A 23161-nucleotide genomic window follows, 5' to 3' on the forward strand; every position below is an offset into this window, starting at 1 on the left:
AATGCTGGAGACCCCAAAAAATGATCCCAAAAGACTCTCATTCAATGTGAAGTGGGCCTTACATGTGTGTTTTTAATCCATGATCATTTTAATATCACATAAATTTGGAGGACTTTTGAGGGTCAAATTTGGGGGTCTATAGCATTGTCATTTTTTTTGTCAGGCAAGTGCAAATTTTATTTATACTATAGATGGTACAAGTATAAATTAGTAAACTTGATTGCAATGATCCAAAGCAAATTATAGAATTGATCAAATGTACCATAAGAGATGAAGACCTATAACACAGGGAATGTTGTGTGTGTTTGTAATGAATTCCAATTGTTTTATTCCTTCAAAAAGAGTTAGAGTGCGGCCAGATGTTTCTTGGTGATTGTACTCTTGAGTCAAAATCTAGTGAAGCCTAGAAACAAAGTGGTGATTGTACTCTTGATTCGTAATCTAGTGAAGCCTGTCAACAAAGTGGACGTAGCCTGTTAGATCAAGTTGATCGGGTGAACCACTATAAATCTCCGTGTCTCTTTTATCTTTGTTCTTACTTGATCGTGTGATTTTGATTTTTGGGATTATCTGACATTGAAGTTTATGCTCCATTTGTTTGACAGAAAATCAACCATTGAAAATATTTTCCTGACTTTGTGGTGTTTGAAGATAGAAAATAAAATTAATCAAACAAATTTTTTATAAGTCAGCTCAATATAAAGAGCTCTAAGATGGAAAACAACTTTCCTTATTATTCTCCGGATGTTATTTTCCACTTTCCCCCGTAACTTTGTTAAGCAAATTTTTTTGTTAAAAATGTATATATACATGGAACCGCAAGAGCTTTTTACGATGACTACAAATTATACTGCATATATGAAAGACATGAAAATTGTGTGTATATACTCTATTTTGTTAGAATATGAATACATGTCCACAGAACAGTGAAACCAAGACATAGCCGTTGAACTTACATCATCACCTGACAAAATTATTTATCTTATTTTATGTGCTTGTGACCGTTGTACATTAGTCTATATATTGTACACATGAGCCATTGGCACTGAAGTAATGAAATACAAGACATCTCTCTGTCTCTCTCCTTGTTATTCTTCTCCTTCTAAATCTCTGTCTTCTCTGTTTTGATTTCATATCTGCAACTAAGATTACAAGGGTTAAAACAGTACTCAAATTATTTCATATTTAATATGTATATATATGAAAGACATTACATTAACAGTTTTTTTTTTTTTGTCTTAAAAAAAAAACAGATTTTTTTTCAACTTCACGTGAGACCTGGAGGAATTTTTTATGTTCAATTAAAAGTGTACCTACTAGGCTACTACTACCTCTTACATATAAAATACGACATTAAAATTGTGTGTATATACTCTATTTAAAGAATGTACAGAACATATATTGTGTACATTGACGGCATATATACACTTTTTTTTGGTAACCGAAGAATCACGCAGTCCAACTAACCCTTTGGACAGTTGAATAAACGTAAACATGGGGCTGACAGATCCGTGCGCATGAAAGTTTTGCACCTGCCAATATGATAAGTCATGGGCCGAGGCCCAATGCATGAAAACTTACTAGTATACCACAACCCACTAGCAAGTCCCCATACTTGCTGAAACCCACATGCAGGAAGCTACCAAGGAATACGTTGCTAGTTGGAATCGAACATTAGACGTAATTGTGCCTAACCAATTGTATATATACACCCATATATATATATAGTGGAATAAAGTAATAATGGATGTGTTTCTATATAAAAGACATAAAAGAAGCGGAAAATATCATTTTAATACCTAGTTGACAAATGTTGAACACATAAGTCAAACAAAAATTCTCTTTTTCATATAAGTACTTTTTTCCACAAAAGTATTGCTTTTAAAAATTAATAATTACATAATCTCACATTTACCCTTGAATTTAAAAAAAAACCTATTTCTAAGACACCGAACTCTCCATCTACATCAGTGCATTGTCCGCCTCCATCTCCACCACCACCGCCGCCACCACCACCATCACCGTCGCTCCTCCACCACCATCGCACCTCCACAATCATCTTCTATATTTTTTTTTATCCTTCTTCTTATTTTTATTGGTCTTCATCTTCGTCTTTATCTCGTTAAATTTGAGATGTAATATAATATCTGAGATCGTAATATGAGAGCTAAGATCATATGTTATTGTTTCAGACAATAACATTATACAAGCAAAATGGACCATCTTTGGGTCTCCTTTTTCGGTGGCCATTTTGGACAGAATCTGGCTGGGTAATGTGCATCTCAGTAAGGGGAGTCTAACGACGGTGGTGATGTAGCGAATCGTCGTCGAAATCGTCTGGATTTGTGACAATGATTTTGTTTATTGTGTTACTGTTTGAAACGGTAACATGAACATGTCTGAATGATTTTACAGAACTTGACAGATTAATTATTTCAGATCCAACACTCATAAACTCAAGAAAATTCTGAACAAACAGTAACATTAACATGTTTGAATGATTTTGAGGAATTTGACAGATTAATTATTTCAAATCCAGCACTCATAAACTCAAAAAAATTCTGAACGAAAATCATGTACCCGACATCTACACCTAAATGAAAGTAAAGAAGAATAAAAACAATAGATCTAAAGTTTTTTAAGCTTTAAATTGCGAAAAAATAGATCGAGATCGAGAGAGAGAGAGAGAGAAGAGGAGAGAGAAAAGAAGAAAGAGGTTGGGGGTATAAAGGTAAATTAACATATCATGGACACTTTTATGTCCATGTATTATTTTTTGTTGGACCTAAATCTCCAAAAGTACACTACTAGGTATCTGTTTGACATTGTCCCTAAAAGAAGTTGGATTATTTTGTATTCTATTGGATTATAGTCTCAAAATGGAATTTAGTATTCGAGTCTTATTACTTGGTACATGTCAAAGTTATCATCATCATTATAGTTGTTATGTATTGACACATTGATAAATATATGTGTACACATGTTATATCATCACAAGAAAAAAAAAGCATAATGTTGTACCTCAAATTTATGTTTTTCCACCAAACAAACAATGAAAAATATTAACAATTTTTTTGTCCAAACACTAAAAATTAGTTCTAAATATTTACTTGAGATATCTTTTCCATGAGAGATTGATTTTCTTCCGAACAAACGGAGCATTAATTATTATCTTTATTATTCCTGTTGAATTTAATCATATTGCCGTATGCCAACAGGGAATTCAGCTCGAAACTGCGGTCCTTTTAACCTGCCATGAGATCATCCAGTGGTGGGTTTAAATTGCAATTTACAAGTGGGAGAAACTCCAACCAGTATGTGCAAAGAAAAGGGAAAATATAAAATAGTTTAGGGTTAGAATAGGGAAGATCCAAATGACATTGACATAGTCATATGTACAATTGTTGAACCACGGTCCACGGAAAAATAAAACTATAACATGAATCGATGCTTTCGTGTAATGAGTAGTAAATTTTAAACAAAAATGACATGTAACCCATTAATTTGATAGTTCATAAGAGCCCAACATGTTTATTTAATTAATCTAACTAATAAAATAATTTTATTTTCACTCTTTTATTCTAGAATTCATTATCCAAAATTTATTGTTTTAATATACATTCTCTTGTTTTTTAACTTATAGTCTGGTCGTGCTTTTACTTACCACACAATGGGCTAAGTTAAAAGCCCAATTTTGATATGTTTTTGGCCCCACAAATGGTGGGACAAAACGCCATATAATTCTATTTGGCTCTGTTTGGCAGAGCGGAAAGCTTGATTTTCAATGCTAGCGGAAATGCTGTGAAAAATATGCTAAGCTTAAAGCTGTGAAATATGCTGTGAGGTGTTTGGTGAACTAAAAACTGACGCTAGCGGAAAAACTGTTGAAATAAAGTATTATAATATTATATTTTTTGATTTTTATATTAAAATTTATTATTAAATTTAATATTAGATGAATATAATAAATATAATTTTAAGCATAATTAATTTTATTAATAAAATAATTAATTTATTAAAATTTATATTTTAAAATGATGTTGTTAATAATTTAATCTTAAATTTAATTTAATAAATGTGATATATTACTTAAATTTGAAGTATAAATTTTAAAGGAAAATGAATAAACATTTAATATTACATGGGTCCCATGTGTAATATAAATTGTTATACATGCAGAACAACAGACAGAATATTTTAATAAAGAATTTATTTGAATAATATATTAATAGAGATATTAATGTGACTGTAGGTTCGAATTGTTTTTTAATAAAAAACTAATAAAGTACAAAGATATGTGGGGCCAGTGTGGGCCTCACGTTTTACTTTTTGAAAAAAAAGCGGATCCACTGTTTCCGCCGTGCGGCGCCGCTAGCGGATCCGCTCCGGTTTCTGCTGTGCCAAACAGGCAGTTTATTTATTAATTCTCCCCAATAGTTGTTGGGACAACGAACTGACGAAGAGCACTTGGACAGTCGTTGTGGAAGACCGAAATTTCTTTTCTGCGAGACCGTCGCCCGGTGTCGGAGATGGCGCGTATTGTTGTGTTGTTTGACTTCGACCGGACGATAATCGACGGCGATAGTGACAGTTGGGTGGTGACGGAGATGGGCCTGACCCCGTTGTTCGATAGGCTTCTCTCTACGTTGCCTTGGAACTCTGTCATGGTTTGTTCATTCTTCGCTCTAATCTGTTTAAGATATAGATCATGATTTTTTTTTTGCAACTTTTTCTGTAGAAGACTACCCTAGTCCCCGATGAAATGAAATTAGGACTACTCCTGAGAATTCTGAAACTCTGGTTTCATTGTGCCATATCATCGTACGAGGCTAAGTGGGTTGACTTCATTGGTCATTTGCTTTTCTCTTAAATTTTGAAAGATTTAGGGTTCTAAGTATTTTTTTGTTGGATACTTGGGCACTTCTAAAATATTTTTGTGAAATAATTAGCTTGATGTGGCAATGTGTGGTATTCTTATACATTATTAAGTGTTGAGCATGTATTGCAAGCAGTTCAATGTAGTCTTCAATTGGAGATTAGCACCTAAAGGATGTTTAGGTCTCATTGTGTGATTTCCATTCGATTACCTGCGTCGTGATTCAAGAATCATTGCTGGTGAAGGACCTTTGGAGTAATTTCTTCAATGGTTCACAATACTTAGTAGTTTATTTGGTTTATGGCTTTTGTGATTGTCAAAGGATGATTTTGTGCATTGATTATCTAAAATGATCTCTTAAATTTTTATGCTTTTGCATTGATTATGATCCTGTTGGATTTTTTATTTTTTTTGTTTATGGATTTTAGGATAGGATGATGAAGGAGCTTCATTCACAAGGTAGAACAGTGGAGGACATTGCAATGTGCTTAAAACGGGCTCCATTAGATCCTCAAATTATTTCAGCTATTAACTCGGCCCATGCTCTCGGGTAACTTGTGAAGACTTTCTCATAGTTTATTCCTTATTTTCTGCTTAATGTAATGTTGATTTTCTGTAAATGATGGAGATGAGGTTCTTTCAGATGTGACCTAAGAGTAATTAGTGATGCGAATCAATTTTTTATTGAGACAATCTTGGAACATCATGGTTTGTTGGGATGCTTCTCACAGATTAGCACCAACCCAACTTTAGTTGACGAAGAAGGGAGGCTAAGCATACAGCCTTATCATGATCCTAGGTCATCTCCCCATGGTTGTAGACTATGCCATGCAAATATGTGCAAGGTACCTTTCCGATATATTGTTTTTGCTATTTTTGTCCATGTTTATGCTGATTAAAACTGATAAATCTTCTGTAGCTAATACTCTAATTCCTCCGTAATTGATCAGTGACACAAGTCACTTTACTCGATTGAATCATCTATAATTATACTTAATAATATATCATACTGTAAAATCTTATTTGGACTGACATATCAAAAGATACTGCTGCTATTAGTCACTGACATTTGTGTGTGGTAGATGTCCTGGATTACGGGAAAGTCAGCATGTCCTACTTTTTTCATTCAAAGTTCTTATTGCGATTCCATTTACTGTGGAATTATTTTGCTTTTCAAACCATCTTTTAGGGAATTATCAGGGTAATCTAGAACCATCTGAATGAGTGTGGGGAGAGGCTTGTGTTGGGGTTAAGCTTCGAGTTGAGTTTTCTCTCTTCCAACCCAAGGAAACATTTTCCTTGTATTTAAGTCTGAACCTTGATTTTTGGCTCACAATGTAGGGCCTGGTGTTTGAACATATCCGCAGCCGCAGCTCTTTTGAAAATGGGAAGGTGAGGTATATTTACCTTGGAGATGGAAATGGGGATTTCTGCCCAACTCTGAAGCTTGGAGAAAGTGATTTTGTGATGCCAAGGAAGAATTATCCTCTCAATGCTCGCATCTGCAGCAATCCAGCTCTTGTGAAGGCAGAAGTCCATGAATGGAGTGATGGAGAGGAGCTCAAAAAGATCCTTCTCCACCTTATTAACACAATATTTGGTGAAGATAATAACAAGACTGGTAACCCTTGACAGCCAAAGGCAATTCTAATGTAATTTACAGACCTTCTCGCTTCATCACAGGAATGAACCCTCAAAACTCTTCCTGTTCTTCATTAGTATTTAGTACTACCTTGGATTTGTTATTGCAATTATGAAACAGGTGACATTTACATTGTTGGATTAGCATACCATTCATCAATGAAATCAACCTCTTGGTTCCACTTTTTCACCTAAAAAGAAGCAGGGCATGTAGACTACGGCTGATAATGTGAAATTATTATAATTTTTTCACTGAATCCATTTTAAAGAAAGCCCTCTAACTAGACATTTTCATCACATGCCTTAATTGCAGTTTAATTGATGTGGTTCATTTTTAACAGGAGCTTAGTGTTTAAAAGATCATAAGGTAGACTAGATGACATTGCCCTGAATCCAAGGATTTAGTTATAGACAAATCATAAGATTAATAGAGTAAAACAAACTGAACATAGGGGTGTTTGCAATCATGTCATTGGCATGAATTTTTTTAAATTTCATCATTGAATGTTTCAAATTTCGATAAATAGATCACTTGTCCAATTTCAGTCAATTTGCTGTCGGAATCTGCTAACTTGTCATAAATTTATCGGAATATGCTAACATTGACATTTGACTGCGAACAATTGTACATCAAGAACTAGAAATGAACTATAAGATAGTAACAAACATGTCATTGCTGCTTTCGTACTTTTATTGTGGCTGGAAAAATGCTACTTTTCGAATATCTTGCAAAAATGTCACGAATAGAACAATATTCAAACCATCTATTATTGAATTTACATTTCAATAGTGGAAATCAATACACAAGCATAATGTACAAAAGGAAAATTTCTCATTAAGTCCACAATTTAGGGAGCAATGGGAAAAACACGTACTTTCACATAGCGATTAACGAGAATAAAGTCGTCTGTAAACCCCAATAATTGTCCAATTTTCACCAGTAATCCCCACAAGAGCATTTTCCATCCTTGAAATGATGAAACCACTTGTTTTTACTTGTTAACCCTAACAATAAACTAGTAATCTCCACAAGAGCATTTTCCATCCTTGAAATGATGAAACCACTTGTTTTTACTTGTTATCCCTAACAATAAACTCCCTCCCAACTATCTTTGACATGACTTTTATTACGTTGTGACAATCTCCACAAATCCACATATTATTAATGATTCTAAAAGTAGTGCTTGTTGGAGTATCAAACCATAAGCAATTGCCAAACGCTCGTCATGATATAATAGTGCCCGCTCTTTAGCATCATCGTCAATTTCATGGAGCACATATCGTGTATCTGACACATTTAGAGCTCTCAACTTTCCATATGCTAAACTTTCCATATGCCTCTTCCTTAAAACGGTCAATACACCAGTATTCGCTCATCCTATTCTTCTCTTCAAGCATGCACTTGTAGCAGAATATTTATTACTTGGAGGTGGTAGGATTTTGCACTTTTGCTAGCATTGGCTTTAGAGGGATCAAGACAAACTAACGACTCCTCAAAAATGATCTTCAACTTCAATATCCCCATGAATTCTTGCATAACCCTAAACCCTAAACTCCCAAACATTAGGCGTGGGCTCAAATGACAATCTTAACAAATTCATCCGCTTCATTCAAGTGACCACATTGTTCAAGAACATCGATCACCCCCTAAATAATGTACAATCCTTGGAACAATCACATACTTCGTCTTCATCAATTGCAACTGTGTCCACCCTTCTACTTCTGCAAATTGTGCACTAGCACAAACTCCAAAACCACTACAAAAGACCACCCATCAGGCTGCAGCCCGCTCTCACTCATCTACTCAAACAACAACAACCCATTATTACCCCGTCCGTTTGCAGCATACCCTTTCAACATCAGATGCCACGACCTAATGTTTCCCTCACGCATTTTATCAAACACATAGCGTGCGTCTTTCATACTCGCACATTTCTTGTACATGTCAATCATTTTATTATTCAGTTCAATATCACCACCGCAAGCTGACCGCCTCAATCATTCATGAATCTTTTACCGAACTCAAGTGATTTCAAATTTGCACACGATTCCACCAATGCAATAAAATAATTTTAATCGACAATTACTACTTGACGCATATAATCTATTCCCTCCTCAACCTTACCCTCCTTGTATTGAGCTAACCAAATCAAAATCAACATTCATCAATGACAATGATGTGATAACCCTCTGTAGTTTACACACTATTGTTTGCGAAAAGTTGTTTAGGCCTTGTATTGGGTTGGGCCAATAATGGGTGTTATCACCTTGGTTGGTGCCTTGATGGTGATAAACCTTCTTTATGTTGCGGGTAGAGGTTCAATGACTTTGACAAGTACAACAACCTTGTGCTTTGAAAAAGCTGTTGTTCATCGGGCACAGTTGGTGCCCGGGCAGTATGGCCTTCCTGAAGATGGATTCAATGATTTGAAGATTGGTGGTTTTAATCTAAAAGTAAAAGAGCGCAAGGGCGTAAGGGACTATGTTTGGGTATAAAAAAAGAAGTTTTGGTTGGGATGGTGGAGTTGAATGTGGTAACTTCACATTATCCTAAGGTTCTCCTAGCACGGGATTTGGCCCGGCCCGGTCTAAATTGTCTCCAGCATAGAGCGGGTTGGGGCGTTATTTCCTTGATGGGCCAATTTCCATGGGAGGTTCTCCCCGCACGTGCTATGACCTAGTCTAAATTATCGCCAGCATAAAGCGGGTTGGGTTGGCTGCCCGAGTTTAGAGCTGGCCACGCCATTGATGTGCTTGAATAGCTAGAATGTGCCTCTGAAGCTAGTTTATGACAATTTTACACTATTGAACACAACTCTGATATTTTGTTGTCTCTTTTTATTAGCTAGAAGAGTTTTTCCAGGTCCAAAATCTTTCAACTTGGATAAGCAAAAAATTGTTGCTGACAGGTACATGAGCTCACCGGTTGACATTCCTAAAGTAGCAAAATGACATCCATCTTTGCTCTAACACACCTCTGCTCTTGATAAAACCTCGTTATCATACGAGATTTCGTTGATATAGGAATGCTAGGATCGATCCCCTTTGCTATAATACTACTATGCTCTCGATAAAACCTCTCATCATACGACCATTTTGCTAGTCTAGGAATGTCGGCTGGTGAGCTTTAACGCCAACAGTAAACTACATCAGACCGACTAGAGTTTAATACTTTAATTTCATATTAGAATTTTTGTTTACAAAAATAAATTATGAATGTATTGTGATCGGATTTACGAGAGTACAAATGATATAGGGATATAGGCTAATGATTTGAGTTTATAATTTTTCATATTCAATAAATCTTTGATTCAGATAAATTATATCATTGGACTCGTAAACCCAATCAAAATATATTTATAACTTTTTTTTAAAAAAATATTATGAAGATAGTTAAGAGCTAGCCATTTTAACATTATCAACTAACTGATATGACCGACAAGTGTGAAGTTAATGTTTGGCCAATACACATTCATTATTTTTTAAAAAACGAAAATGATATGTATCCCAATAAAATAGTGTCCCAACACCTTCCCAATCTGTGTCAAGCTTATGTAAGCATGCCAACATAGCATGAATTAATTTTTTTTCTCTCTCTTCTTGAATGACCCACATGCCCTTTCAACCCTAATACTTTCCTTCCTCATCTCACTATCCTTCTCTCCCCCTCCTCGTTGGGTGTCGGGGCTCTGCTGTAATAAAATTACAGCAGGCCCCGCTATAATAGTAATTTAAGACAAAAAAATTTTTTATTTTATTTTGAAAAAATTATAGATGTGTAGTTTATGGTCTAACGAATCCAACGATATAAATTTTGTTCAAAACAAAAATCATATGCTACATGAACGTCGGATATAAACTCAAAACATTTGGTGTCTGGATCAAGATGAATTTGATTTTTGTTTCAAACAAAAAATATACCTTTGGGTTCGTTAGATCATAAACTACACATTTATAATTTTTTCAAAATAAAATAAAAAAATTTTGTCATCCAAAACATCTACAACGGGGTCTGCTGTAGTAAAAACTACAGCAGACCCCTGCCACCCCTCCTCGTTTGGCTTTCTTTCTCTCTCCTCTCCTCCCCTCCCTCAAAAAATGGCATCCACAAATCCGTCGTCGAGTCCAAATTCGCCTTCATCGCCTGGTTTCGCTTTGTTATTTTGGGCTAGTGCCGATACCACCAAACAAACCACGTTGTGCTTCAGTGGGAACCCAAAGTCGGCTATCGAAGTCGCCTACCCTGCCTCTTGATTGGGCTTACCAATTTCTTTCCTCGGAGTCGGAGCAGACCACAAGCAACCCACCTCTTCCCTTTTCACCTTGTCTGCGGCCCTCGGAATCCTTGATTCCTCTAGAGGAACTCCGCAAGATTTCAGAACAAAGCAAGGCTGCGGGAAGTACTCAAATTTGCAAATTGATTTGGTGCCATTACAACTACCAAGGAGGGAGCCATTTCTGCACTTCCAATCCGCACTTTAGTCAAAGTGGCTCAGAGGCTCTTTTTTTCATCATTTTCACTTTAGTCGACGATCCAAATTGGTACAAATTGCAATCACATTTTTGGGCTATTTTTTAAACTCAATTTTGTGGCGTCTACGATGTGCTAAGCCTATGTTGATAAGCTATATGTAGCTGGTTTACCATAAATGGCGTTTGTGAATTCTTAGGAAGACTTTACCATACATAGCTATTATTACATTGTTATTCGGAGTACTATAGATTCTTTTTATATCAAATGTGAATCTGATTCTACTTATATCAAGATTATTCCATTGTTTTTAAAATAATGTAATTACAAAAGGAATGTAGATTATATAATACAATTGATCTACTGACACGACTCTAATTATTTGTCAATAATATATGTGTTAAACTATCAAATTTCAATGTTTTTAAAATAAATAATGAGATTTCTCTTGTTATACATGTAATTACACTGTTTTCAAAAACAAAGTAATTTAGTAAGAATATAGAAATAAGTTAGTTTAAATTTCATTTTTTAAGGATTAATATCAATCTTTTAATAATTTCTATTACTTTTTAAAAGACAATGTAATTCCATTTTTTTTAGTATTCCAGATTTATTACATTGTTTTTAAGTTTCCAGATTTTTTTTACATTGTTTTTCAAGTGTTTCAGATTTTAATTACATTGTTTCTTAAAACAATGTAATTAAGAACGATTCGATAAAACATATCGACAATAAATCTTGTTGGAAAGAGTTTTAAATGTTGATTCCGAATATGTAATTTTTTCTGAAATCGAACATGTATTTTGAGAGATAAAACATTTTAAATTTTTGTTTAAGAAAATAAAAAGTAAAAAACAGTGATGTCATTAGATGATGTCAGTATAGGTAGGAAAAGAAATTAGATAAAAAAAGAAGGATATTTTGTCTAAAAAAAATAGCAAATGACATACTTTTCATGTCACATAGTGATGTGTCAATGTCACATAGATTTGAATACTTTTGAGACAACATTTGTTGGGATATGTAGTACTATCATTTGAAAAAACTACATAAAAAGAGTTGTGCCACGAGTAACTTTTTGACAGCAAACCTCCGCCATCCCAATGTGGCATCTTGAATTTGTCAGGTTTATTCAGGACCAACCGACCCCGACCTGACCCAACAATCAATTCCACATTAAGTATTGGATAACTAGCAGCCTATACTATGGATTTCCAGTAGTAAGTTCAATAGAGAGAAAGAGATCTAAGTGCCAAAAACAAACATGAATGGGGACTCAAGAGAGAAGCAAATAACAGTGAATGCGGACTACAACAATCAATTGGTATAAATAAGAAGTGTGGTCAGTGGCCACAAAGAGAAAGATAGAGAATAATTTAATTGTACAACAACAAAATGATAAATTTAGTCTTAAAATCTCTAAATTTTCTTCTCGGAGGAGGATGTGGTGACTCTTTACTCTATCCCTCCATTTGCTGTAGCTTACAGTTTGTGTTTCAAAGCCAAGAGTTAACCATAAACCTTCTCTGTTGCATGTTACTGCCAAACCATTTGTTATATATGACCAACGATCACAATAACCGAGTTTTGAATCCATAAATAAGTTATCTAATCTTATTCTCTGAAACTAACTTTGATATGATCCCATTAATCCTCAGTCCTTTATGTTCTTCACACCTCTTTCTTCCTTTAACAGGTGGTCTTGAACAGAAAGATCCATCACCGAAAGTCACCCCACATGTGGCGTCATAGCTCTTGAGGACTGCATTCTTTGCTGATGAGACTGGAGTTTGCATCTCAGATAATGTATCAGAGTCCAAAGCCGAGTAATGTGAGGTTCTCTCTGGCATTTTCTTATTGTTGGATTCGTAGACCCTCTTCCCTTTATGCTCATCACATCTTTTTCTACCTTGAACTGGGGGTCTTCGACAAGGAGAACCATCTTCAGGGGAAAATCCACATGTAGGAGTGAAGACCTTTCTAATAGGGAGGTCTACAACGAGTGGAAACTTTGTTGGTTCAAACCCCAAAAACTGCTTGCCGTTACTGTCAAGTTCTCCTTCACTAGGCATACTGAATTCTGATTCTGCTTGTGGTTTCACTTCTATATTCAACTTTATGCCAGAGCTACTAATCTTCTTTCCTTTGTGTTCGGGGCACCTCTTTCGTCCTTCAACTGGCGGCCTTGTACAAACAGAACCATCACTGAAGGCCACTCCACATGTTCTAGTGTTTTTGTCATCAGCACAAGGTCTATCAAAAACTAACCTAGGCTGTGACCTGCTGACTTTGAAAACTTGAGAAAAGAAGGGATAGGTCCTATTGTTAGCATCACCGTTGGATATTTTTTCTGATGAAATCAGTTTGGTTGCTTCGATTTTGATGCCCACTTGTTTCTGACTGAAAGGCAAGAGCTTCCTAAAAATAGTAGAAAATTGAGCAGCTCCCGATGTAACTTTTTCAAGTTTCCTGAGAATGTCATAAGGGCGACGGTCACCGTTACAGCCTTTGTTCCATGCATAATCAAATGTGTCGAGAAGCTGGGCTTCTGTTCTTAGAGCATCAGCTTTGCTTTTTATCTGCTTAACATCATTCAAAGGAAAAATTAAAGACATCAAAACCGAAATATGAAATTGCAAGCAAACCTAATTCCATCCACATATACCAGCATTTATAATGGCAACAAGTCCAAAGTTTATCAACCAGTCAAGCATTTTTCCCCCAGATGAACGTGTTTATTTAGTAGAACACTTGTAAATGCATGGAAGTGAGCATATTTCTATGTCGTTTTCAAACAACCGACTAAATCAGAGCGTTTTGACTTCATAAAAAGACATAAGATATTCCATCAGACTTAAACGCATGCTATGCAAAACAATAAGGGAACCACAGCCTCTGCCTTTTAGTGCAACTGGCAAAGCTGAGGATAAGCTCCAACTTTATTTTCAACCATCAGCATTAATTATTATTTTTTGACTAATTTCGTCCAATCCATTTATTTATGCAGATATGTGTTGTAAGTCTGAAGAGGGCATCCAAAGGATGAGCCCCTTAGCCAGTGACAAGCCTTCGGTAAATGTTGAATCCAAATTACAACTTGCCTCGACTAGGACAGATTAAACACATGCACAAGGCAAGTTACATAGTAGAATTTGCCAATTTGGATTGCCTATTTGCCTGACGGAATGAGTATTTTATATATATAATAAAGGAAAGTTGCTGCTTCTTTAAGTTTGAAAAACATTAACTTACAGGAGCCCATCTAAACACGATGGAATGACCTCTAGAAAACACCTCCTCGAAAACTCCGGGTCCCTTCTGAAGAGAGGCAGTTTTGCAGTCACTTGCCCAAGCCATTGGGTTGCCGTGTCCCAAATGAGCACCTGAACGACCATAGCGCTGCAGTCGTGTCCTGACATTATCAGCTTGCCCAAGGTAAACCACCACTATGTTGCCTGGGTCATGTTTTCCAGCCTCACGCCCTAGCCCAGTTCGTGACACCGCTATGCCAAGCTCATAAACACCTGGGTATGTACTGGCAGGAAGGTTATGAACCCTGTATCTTGCCGCTCCTTCCTTACCCAGTAAATAGTCTTCCCAATCAGAAGATCCAATAAGAACCTGAAAATGGATGCACATAAGACCTACTACCCAAAAATGAAATAATCAATAGTTATTGAGAGCCAAGTTCATGACTCAGTTTAAAAAAATTGCTACAAGCTTTCAAAATCAAGATTCAGACGGCAACCTTTGCCGCACTTTTAACGCATTTTACAGCTACCCACTACGATATGATACTAAAACAACACAGTTGCATAGTACAATTACGCTTAAAATATGTACAATACAGTAAAATTGATAGCACCACGGCCGCAGCAGGGATTTGTTCGTTAAAATACTTCAAACACAAAAATTGGAAAAATTAGGCTACTTATAATATCAACAATAACGAAAAGAGAAAAATTGGGCAGATAATCTAAAGAGAGACAACAAGATTCTAATTGATCCTTCGAGTGTTGAGGGAAAAAGTGGAGCACAGAAATCAAGAACCTTCCATCGGGAGAATACGTCGTCGTGTTTGGTACGCTTACATTCTTCTCTCTTCAACCTCGACCTGCAAGCATCAACGGGCAACGGCAGTTCTCTCGCTCCCATTCGCTGCTAAGCCCGATCTAATACTTTCCGACCGTTATTGACTTATTTCTGCCTTTAATTGGAGAGCCTTACCAACTATCTAAATGACCAAATTGCCCTCAACAGTTTTTCTTTTATTTCTTACTCTCTTTTTTTTATTTATTTAGATTAGAGTGAATATCTATTATAGTCATCAAAAAATATGACTCGTTTTAATTTAGTTACCGAGTTTTTAAATTGATCGGAAAAATTTCTCAACCCGATCATTCACTAATGAAATCCTTCTCACGACATGTCACCGGAAAGTGACGCTTGACAGTCAGAGGGCTAGTTTGGTAGAGCATTTGTAAAGTAGTAGATATGGTAGCAGAAATGGTGGTAGTAGAAATGCTGGACAATTTTAGTAGCAGATATGCTGCTTGAATGCTGTGTAGGTGTTTGGTTGAACTTTTACTGTTAACATTTGTGCTGTGTAGCATATTGGATAAATTACGTGCAGGGGTAGCATACGTTTTACTTGTAAACGCTGTATCTAAACATACAAATTAATTCATAAAATTAATATAATGAATTTAAATTAATTAAAGATGATAATAAATTATCAATTAATCAATTTAATTTAATTTAATTTATTTAATAAGCTCAGGGTTAGGGTATTAAGCATTTAAATTGTAATAAATGCATATAAATGTAAAAAATTAATAATTAATAATTTCTAAATAAAGATAATTAATTAATTTTTTATAAATTAATGTTTTATAAACATTTTAATTAATTATCTTTATTAAAATATGAAGAGAGAATGACTATTTAGGGATAATATGGAGATAACACTAAAATAATAGGGACAATATGGGAAAATAAATCAAAATGCTAGTAAAATGGTCCTTCAAGGTAGCTTTTCCATTTGACAATAAAATGCTAGCAAAAGTGTCTAGGAATTGACGCCGGAAAATTGTTGTTTGGCAGGTGAGTAGCATTTAGGCTACATGCTAGTAAAAAAGTTGGTAAAAAAGCTTTACCAAACGGGCCCAGAGTCTTGCGTGGGAAAACCACGTAGAGATGTAATGTGGGCTAGCCTAGCATGGCTCACATGGCGGCTCACTGCCTTGGTGGGCCGGGCAGGCTTGTTCGTCTTAGGTCACGGGTCAGGGTAGATCAGCTGCAAATACATAAATAGGAGGCTCAGCCCGCGAAAGGCCTAGGCGGTTAGCCAGACCCCATATTCAAATTTCAAAATTTTTTGTAAAGTCCAAAATACTTATATTAACAACTATAAATGGCTAGTTTTGGGATATGTAATTGTCTATTAAATATTTAAAACACTAATGGAAAAGACCAAAATACCCATTATTACAACTATATAACGACTAGTTTTTGGGATTATTTCATCCGTGATTATTACCCTCATTTTCTCTAAAAATAGGAGTTTCTACTCCACCATTTTTTCATAATCTCTCGTACTCTTAATTACATCTATTACTCTCATTTATTTCTAACTCCAAAAAATTTGGAATCAATATGCGGAAACAATAATCTTACAACAAAGGTAAAGAGTTACATGTGTCTTGAATCTGTGTACAAACAAGTTGTTAGTTTGACACAATGGGACTACAGCAAAACCAAGATTTAAAGTTCTTATGAGACAAGAGTGGAGGCTATGAAGAGGAAACTGATAGAAAATTATGAAAAATCTAAGAAGGTGCGCAAAATACAATTGATTGATCCAGTTGATTGCTCTCTCCCCAAAAGGATCAAAGAGCTTCCTATTGTGAAGGGCAAGATTGTTTGCTCAGTCCCTTACATCTGTAAGCCTTTTGCAGTGAGACGATGTCTATCAAAAACTATGGGTAATGGGAAAGAAAATTGTTAATTTTTGAAACATTTTTGTAGGTTCGTAATGGTGATAATATAATAAAATTAGTTAAGTTAATTATTGTTGTTTATTATATAAATGTTATTAATTTTCGTTGTTTGAATAACAATAATAAGTAAATGGATAATTACATTAAAGCATGGAATTAAAATACTAATTAATAATTTGATCAAAATATTGAGATGTTTGAGAGAGGTAGGATATAGTAGTATGAAAAACTTCTACTTCTTGATGCCCAACAACACAAAAGTATTGAGGATGATTTGAGACCTCTAAGGAATGATCATGATGTTCTTGGAATGATTGAATTTACAAAGGATGAAGACAATGTACATGTTGATTGATTCAAAGCATGATTAAGATGATGATTTAGAGCATGATTCATATAACGATCATCAAGAAGAGGAGCTACCTAATGTAATTGTGGTGGATGATCAGCATAAGTCTATACATAACGTTGATCAGCAAGAATAAGAGTTTCATGAAGTAGTTGTGAAGGATGCTTTTGATAGTGATTCTGGTTCACGGTTCTTGAATCATTATGGACTGATCAGTTAGAGGATCTTGATCATCACATTCCCATGGACTCATATGATAGTGAAATAGATCATACTATCAGGGGAGTGCCTAAATACCTATTCATATTCTAGAATTGAATATAAAAAATGTTAGACTGGAGTTAGGAATGCAATTTAGCGATCTGAAAGAATTCAATATTACAACGAAATATTATGCTGTAGATGGAGGAATTCAGCTCAGATATGTGCACAATGATAAACTTAGATGTCATCTGATGTACAATTGTACTAGATTGTTTGTCAACAAATAGATTTCAACATAGTGGTTGGCACTTAGAATATTTGATAAGATTCGACTTGATCCAGAAATAAAACTTCCAGACCTGATACGTTGGGTTAGAGATTTTCTCTAACTTGATATTACAATACTATCCCTAGCCTATAGAGCCAAGAAGAATGCTAAAAATATGATTAAGGATTAGTCAGAGAACAATATGCAAAATTAAGAGACTATTGTGCAGAGATAAGAATGTGGGCAGCACATGTATAGTGCATGTGAATAGGGTAATTGAGAATAGTTCTCCTCAATGTAAGAGAATATATGTGTGCTTGGATGCATTGAAAATGAGTTTTTTTTGGAATGTTGTCGGCCTCTAATACGGTTGGATGGTGTTTCTTGAAAGGTTGCTATAAAGGACAGCTTCTGACAACCATTGGATAGGATGGAAATGGTCATATTTATCCAATTGCATGGACAATTGTATTGGTTGAAAATGATGACAATTGGTCATGGTTTTTGGGTCATCTCATGGATGATTTTGGGATGAATAGAGAATGTACATTCATCTTTTACTAGCAAAAGGTACCCATGTTACATTTAATTATACATTGCATATAGTTTTATGTTCTTTCAAGAATCACCGATATCTTCATTATTTATATCTTAATGTAGGGGTTGAAAAATGTGTTCAAGACCATGATGAAGGGTTTTGAGCGTAGGATTTGTGCCATGCATCTATACAATAATAGGAGTTGTAGAGTAAATACACGTGAGAGTGAAGATGGTGTGGGAGGAGCAAACAATGGCATAAAGCCCAACTTACCTATATACCCTAATGTGGTAACTGGTAAGGGTTAGTGTTGAGTTTTGATCAAAAAAATCTGGGCTTTAAAAGATAAAGAAATATGGACAGGAGTAATCCGTTAGGACGGGCTAAGTAGCAGTCAGGACGGTTTGACGTGAATAGCATACAATGGAGCAAACAAAAGACATCTGTCTGGACGGGCGGGGAAGTCTTCTATTAAAGTGTTCAAGTTTTACAATTGTTCTTTCATCCTAATCTTTTGACGTAATCAACCCATATTCCAATCAAACCATCCTTTAACGGTCTCTCGAACAAGTGATGAATCAGTAGAAACTTAAAAATCTGATGAAACCTAGATTAGATGCAATACCTAATTCCCATGAATGCATAGTCATCGACCAAGAATTAAAAAAACACAAGCCTCTATTATGCTTCATCAGCCCGTAACACACTGACCCTTTGTTTTTACGATCAAAAAGATATCAAACACGCAAAAGTCAGAGAAATTTATAACAAACAAAAAATCAGCAGAAATTTCAGAAGCAACGAATTTATTTTTTAAAAAATTATTTTATGGCAACTGCATGAAAAGAAAAGAAAAGAAAAGTAGGTAGGCCAGGCCTAGCTCAAAATCAAGGTCCATTATGACCACCAGATATGGATCTGGAAGCGGCCCATTTCTACATTTACTCGGCCCAATCATTCTGGATTCTGCTTGCTTTGAATCTGCTCTGAAAACCAGAACCTCGAGTATTTGATCATGGCGTGTGCTTCTTTGTTTGGTTAATAATTCAAACAAAATTGAAAATCAATTGAAAGTCTCCTCCTTTCTCATATACGACAAGAAGAAATTTCGTTTACGAAGATTTGTACTCTGAAGCGACAAAAGAGGAAGCAGCGTCTGAAGCATACGAAGAAGCAGTCTATTAATCTCTCTCCCTCTCGCTCTCGATTGTTCGGGATGCGAAATGAATAGTCTTTTCAAAATTCAGCACCCATTACGCTCTGCTCTCACTTCACGCTTCCTTCAACGCACTCTAGCATGTACAACTCTCTCTCTTTCTCCCTGTTTTAAGTTGTTAATTGTTATTAATGCAACCGAATGTGCGCAGATGCCTCGAACGAGAGGAAAGCGGAGGCCTCGCCGGAGCCAAGCCCTAGCTTCATTCATCCAACTGCAGTTGTCCATCCGGACGCCATTATCGGCCAGGTCTCTCTCTTCTCTTCAATTGTGAACTTCAGTGTTTGCTCGAAATCGTCTTTAATTTTCTGGTTCCGGAGTTAGTTCAAGTCTTATTGACTGTGCAGGGTGTCTCGGTTGGTCCGTTTTGTACCGTTGGCTCCTCTGCCACGATTGGCAATGGTTGTAAGTTATATCCATCGAGCCATATATTTGGAGATACAAAGCTCGGGGAGCGCTGCGTTTTAATGACGTATCTATCTTCACTTTTTGTTATGATCTTAGATTTTGAAAGTGCTTGTTCTCTGTTGTCCAATGTGAGTCCTTTATTTTTGTCAGGCAGTGGTGCTGTGGTTGGTGATGATCTTCCTGGGAGTACTGTGATAGGATGCAATAATGTTATTGGTCATCATGCTGTGGTTGGTGTTAAATGTCAAGACTTGAAATACAAGGTTGATTGCCTGATTTCATTGTTGCTAAATAATCTATTTTAAGCAGTTTTGGTTTTGAAAACTTGGACTACAAGTAATTGCAATGAATCATTAGCGAGGCTGAAATGCTTTGCAATGGGGATTTGTTGCGTAAAGTGTATTGTCCCACAAATTTTGAAGCTAGGTTTCAGTATCCATATTCTCCACTTGATTCTCCCATTTTTAATGGCTAAAACTTGCTGATCTTGACATCATTTTGGTAGATTATCAATCTTCACCGCAATTTTGTGTACTTGCACCATCAAGATCATGGTCTTTAAATTTATATCTCTTTATAGGATATCTTGAATCCTCTTGCTTATTTTTAGCAGCTTTTGTTGTAAAGTTAAATTTCACCAAACATAGGACTCCTCTGTATATATGGGCGTGACGTTTATCTTGTTTTGTGCTTTGCTTTGGTCTTAGCCAGGAGATGAATGTTTTCTTAACATTGGGGATAACAATGACATCAGAGAACATGCATCGATTCACCGATCGTCAAAGCCAGCTGATAAGACGGTATTGAAGCGGCATATCTAAAACCTCTCTTTGTTACACTTGTGAATTTAGTTCATATTCTTCTAACAACAGCCTTATATTCAGGTGATCGGTGATGACAATCTTATTATGGGTTCGAGTCATATTGCTCATGATTGCAAAATTGGAAACAATAACATATTTGCTAATAATACTCTTCTAGCTGGGCATGTTATTGTGGGAGTAAGTCTTGTTATAACAAAAATTTGATATATTTTTACATCGTGCTACAAAAAGTATGTTTTGTTGTCTCCGATTGGAAGTTGATTCAAGCTGCAACTTTAGGACTATACTCACACCGCAGGAGCCATTGTTGTTCATCAATTCTGCCATATTGGTTCTTTTTCTTTCATTGGCGGGGGTTCTGTGGTAGGCTCTTTCTCTATTTGTTATCCTGAATTGTTATCTGTACATTCAACTTATTTTACAACAAATATCATGAATGCTTGTTTTTAAACCAACGTGAAGCATTGGCAAGATAGAATAAATTGTTAGAATTCTTATCAGTTTCTGATATACCATCTTCTGTTGGTAATGCTGGTTTGTTCCATCGAGCATAATACTCAATAAGAGCATCCTTTTTACATAACCTTCCAATTCTGTTAAACAAAGTAATATCGAAAGTTTGTCTATCTGGTTGTTCAAATATTATTTACTAATGCCTTTTGCTCAAGGTTTCACAAGACGTCCCAATGTATGTGATGGTGTCTGGAGAAAGAGCTGAGCTTCGTGGTTTGAATTTGGAGGGTCTTCGTCGTCGAGGATTTTCTGTTGCTGAGGTTGGCACTTGTTTTTATTTCATTTGCTTTATTAAATATATTGGTTGGTTGCCAAATCATGATGTAATTTTTTAATTATTTTACATTATGATTTTCCATCATTTACTATGACGAATTAGATGCTGCTATGGTCTACCGGGAACAAATAGTGAGATGGTTTTATCCATGCCCATGGAAGTCGTCATAAAGAAAGAGGGCTTATACAGTCATTTGCTGAACGTCTCTCAAGTTTTGATAGGCATAGGCTGCCCATTTTAAGATGCTGCCTTTTGTGCATCAAGTATATTCATCCCCGAAGTCATTGCCTCAGAACTCAAGTGTTTCAATATGCCATTTCTCTCATGCAGACATAATGGAGCCTACCAGAAAAACTCTATATTGACTGAATGGCATTAAGATTTTGAAAGGATAGAAACCTAGAAAGTGGGGGTTGTAATGAGCTGTAAATTGTAATGCTTTAGACTGCATTGAGTGGAGGTTGTGGGTCTTTAGCACACCTATTGGACCTACATAGAAGAGCAAATTGGTGAGAATGAGCTAAATGGAACAGAGCAAATATCACCCTATTAGGCTGGGGATGTGGTGCCTACCTTTGGATTGTGTTGGTCCGTGACTGTGAATAAATTTAACCATTTGGCATGTCAAAAGTGCATGAGTTGATTGGGATGTAGCATGTTCAATCGGAATCAACATGCATTAGGTTGCTAGTAGTGAAACGTATGAAGGTGCTTTCTTTAAGTTTATTTTCTGTTGTTACATGAATTTATTATTTTCTTCATAACCAAAATGTGCCGTTTTCTTGTATTTTTGATACATTACACTGTTTTAGTTTTGGATATTTGATCATATTCTGAAAGAGATGTATTTTTTGGATGAGAATGTAGATCAGAAGTCTGAGAACAGCTTACAGAAAGATATTTGTGAGTGTTGATTCGGATTCTTTGAGTTTTGAAGAATGTCTTGCGAAAGTGGTTCGTGCTCTCTCTCTCTCTCTCTCACTCTCATACAAGATTGGATACAAGAACCTACACACTTCATTTCTTAATTCTTAAAAAGTTCACTAGAATCATTCTATCCCAATTTTACAGGAACACGATGAAGAATTGAATTGTGTACCCGCAGTATGTTGGATGGTGCAGTCTCTTCGTGGCTCTTTTGCTGAAAGTCGTCGTGGAATATGCAACTCTAGACGATGGAGCAGTTCCTGATGGTATCTACTCTGTTGTGGAAATCCCACTCTACAGTTCCTGATGGTAATCTACTCTGTTGTGGAAATCTCTGTTGTGGAAATCCCACTCTACGCTTTTGATCTTGCATTTTGTCATTGGCTCATGTCATGTGAGCATGTTCTACATTTGAGGTTATTGCAATGTTCAAGTTACCAAATATGATGCTGGTGCTGTGGTTGCAAGCAATTATGTGACCGCTCTTCGCCTTTCTCTTTGCAGAGTCTTATTGACAGCCATTCTGATTTCCAGCTATTGTAGACTAATTTTGATATAAAAATTTTCCCAAGCTTTAATTTGCGACAGCTATGCAAAGGTAAAATTAGACAGGAAATGCCTAAAATTTGCTGTGTTAAGAAGTTTTA

General features: G+C 35.8%; 3 protein-coding genes across 7 annotated transcripts; 2 read left to right on the forward strand and 1 right to left on the reverse strand.

Annotated features, from left to right (window-relative positions):
- Positions 1-4446: 4446 nt before the first annotated feature.
- LOC119993095 (thiamine phosphate phosphatase-like protein) lies at positions 4447-6705 on the forward strand. The gene is made up of 4 exons (XM_038840020.1): positions 4447-4667; positions 5305-5426; positions 5520-5721; positions 6218-6705. The coding sequence occupies exons 1-4, from the start codon at positions 4530-4532 to the stop codon at positions 6506-6508; spliced, it is 753 nt and encodes a 250-aa protein (XP_038695948.1). The 5' UTR covers positions 4447-4529; the 3' UTR covers positions 6509-6705.
- Positions 6706-12297: 5592 nt separating this feature from the next.
- LOC119993089 (protein EFFECTOR OF TRANSCRIPTION 2-like) lies at positions 12298-15183 on the reverse strand. The gene is made up of 3 exons (XM_038840010.1): positions 15042-15183; positions 14244-14612; positions 12298-13570 (listed from the first exon to the last, which is right to left on the reverse strand). The coding sequence occupies exons 1-3, from the start codon at positions 15144-15146 to the stop codon at positions 12596-12598; spliced, it is 1449 nt and encodes a 482-aa protein (XP_038695938.1). The 5' UTR covers positions 15147-15183; the 3' UTR covers positions 12298-12595.
- Positions 15184-19350: 4167 nt separating this feature from the next.
- LOC119993092 (probable acyl-[acyl-carrier-protein]--UDP-N-acetylglucosamine O-acyltransferase, mitochondrial) lies at positions 19351-23135 on the forward strand. Of its 5 annotated transcripts, none has more exons than XM_038840012.1 (11): positions 19351-19648; positions 19717-19814; positions 19913-20037; positions 20128-20236; positions 20681-20773; positions 20858-20974; positions 21077-21160; positions 21466-21570; positions 22455-22541; positions 22693-22800; positions 22860-23135. In XM_038840012.1, exons 1-11 carry the CDS (start codon positions 19573-19575, stop codon positions 22959-22961), a joined length of 1104 nt encoding a protein of 367 aa, XP_038695940.1. In that variant the 5' UTR covers positions 19351-19572; the 3' UTR covers positions 22962-23135. The 5 variants fall into 5 exon arrangements, with proteins under 5 accessions (XP_038695940.1, XP_038695941.1, XP_038695945.1 ...); XM_038840013.1 differs by having other exon boundaries at positions 19352-19648; positions 22693-22780; positions 22824-23135; XM_038840017.1 differs by having other exon boundaries at positions 19357-19648; positions 22659-22780; positions 22824-22950.
- Positions 23136-23161: the final 26 nt, after the last annotated feature.

This window comes from Tripterygium wilfordii, chromosome 23 (assembly GCF_013401445.1).
Source record: "Tripterygium wilfordii isolate XIE 37 chromosome 23, ASM1340144v1, whole genome shotgun sequence".
NCBI classification, from domain to species: Eukaryota; Viridiplantae; Streptophyta; class Magnoliopsida; order Celastrales; family Celastraceae; genus Tripterygium; species Tripterygium wilfordii.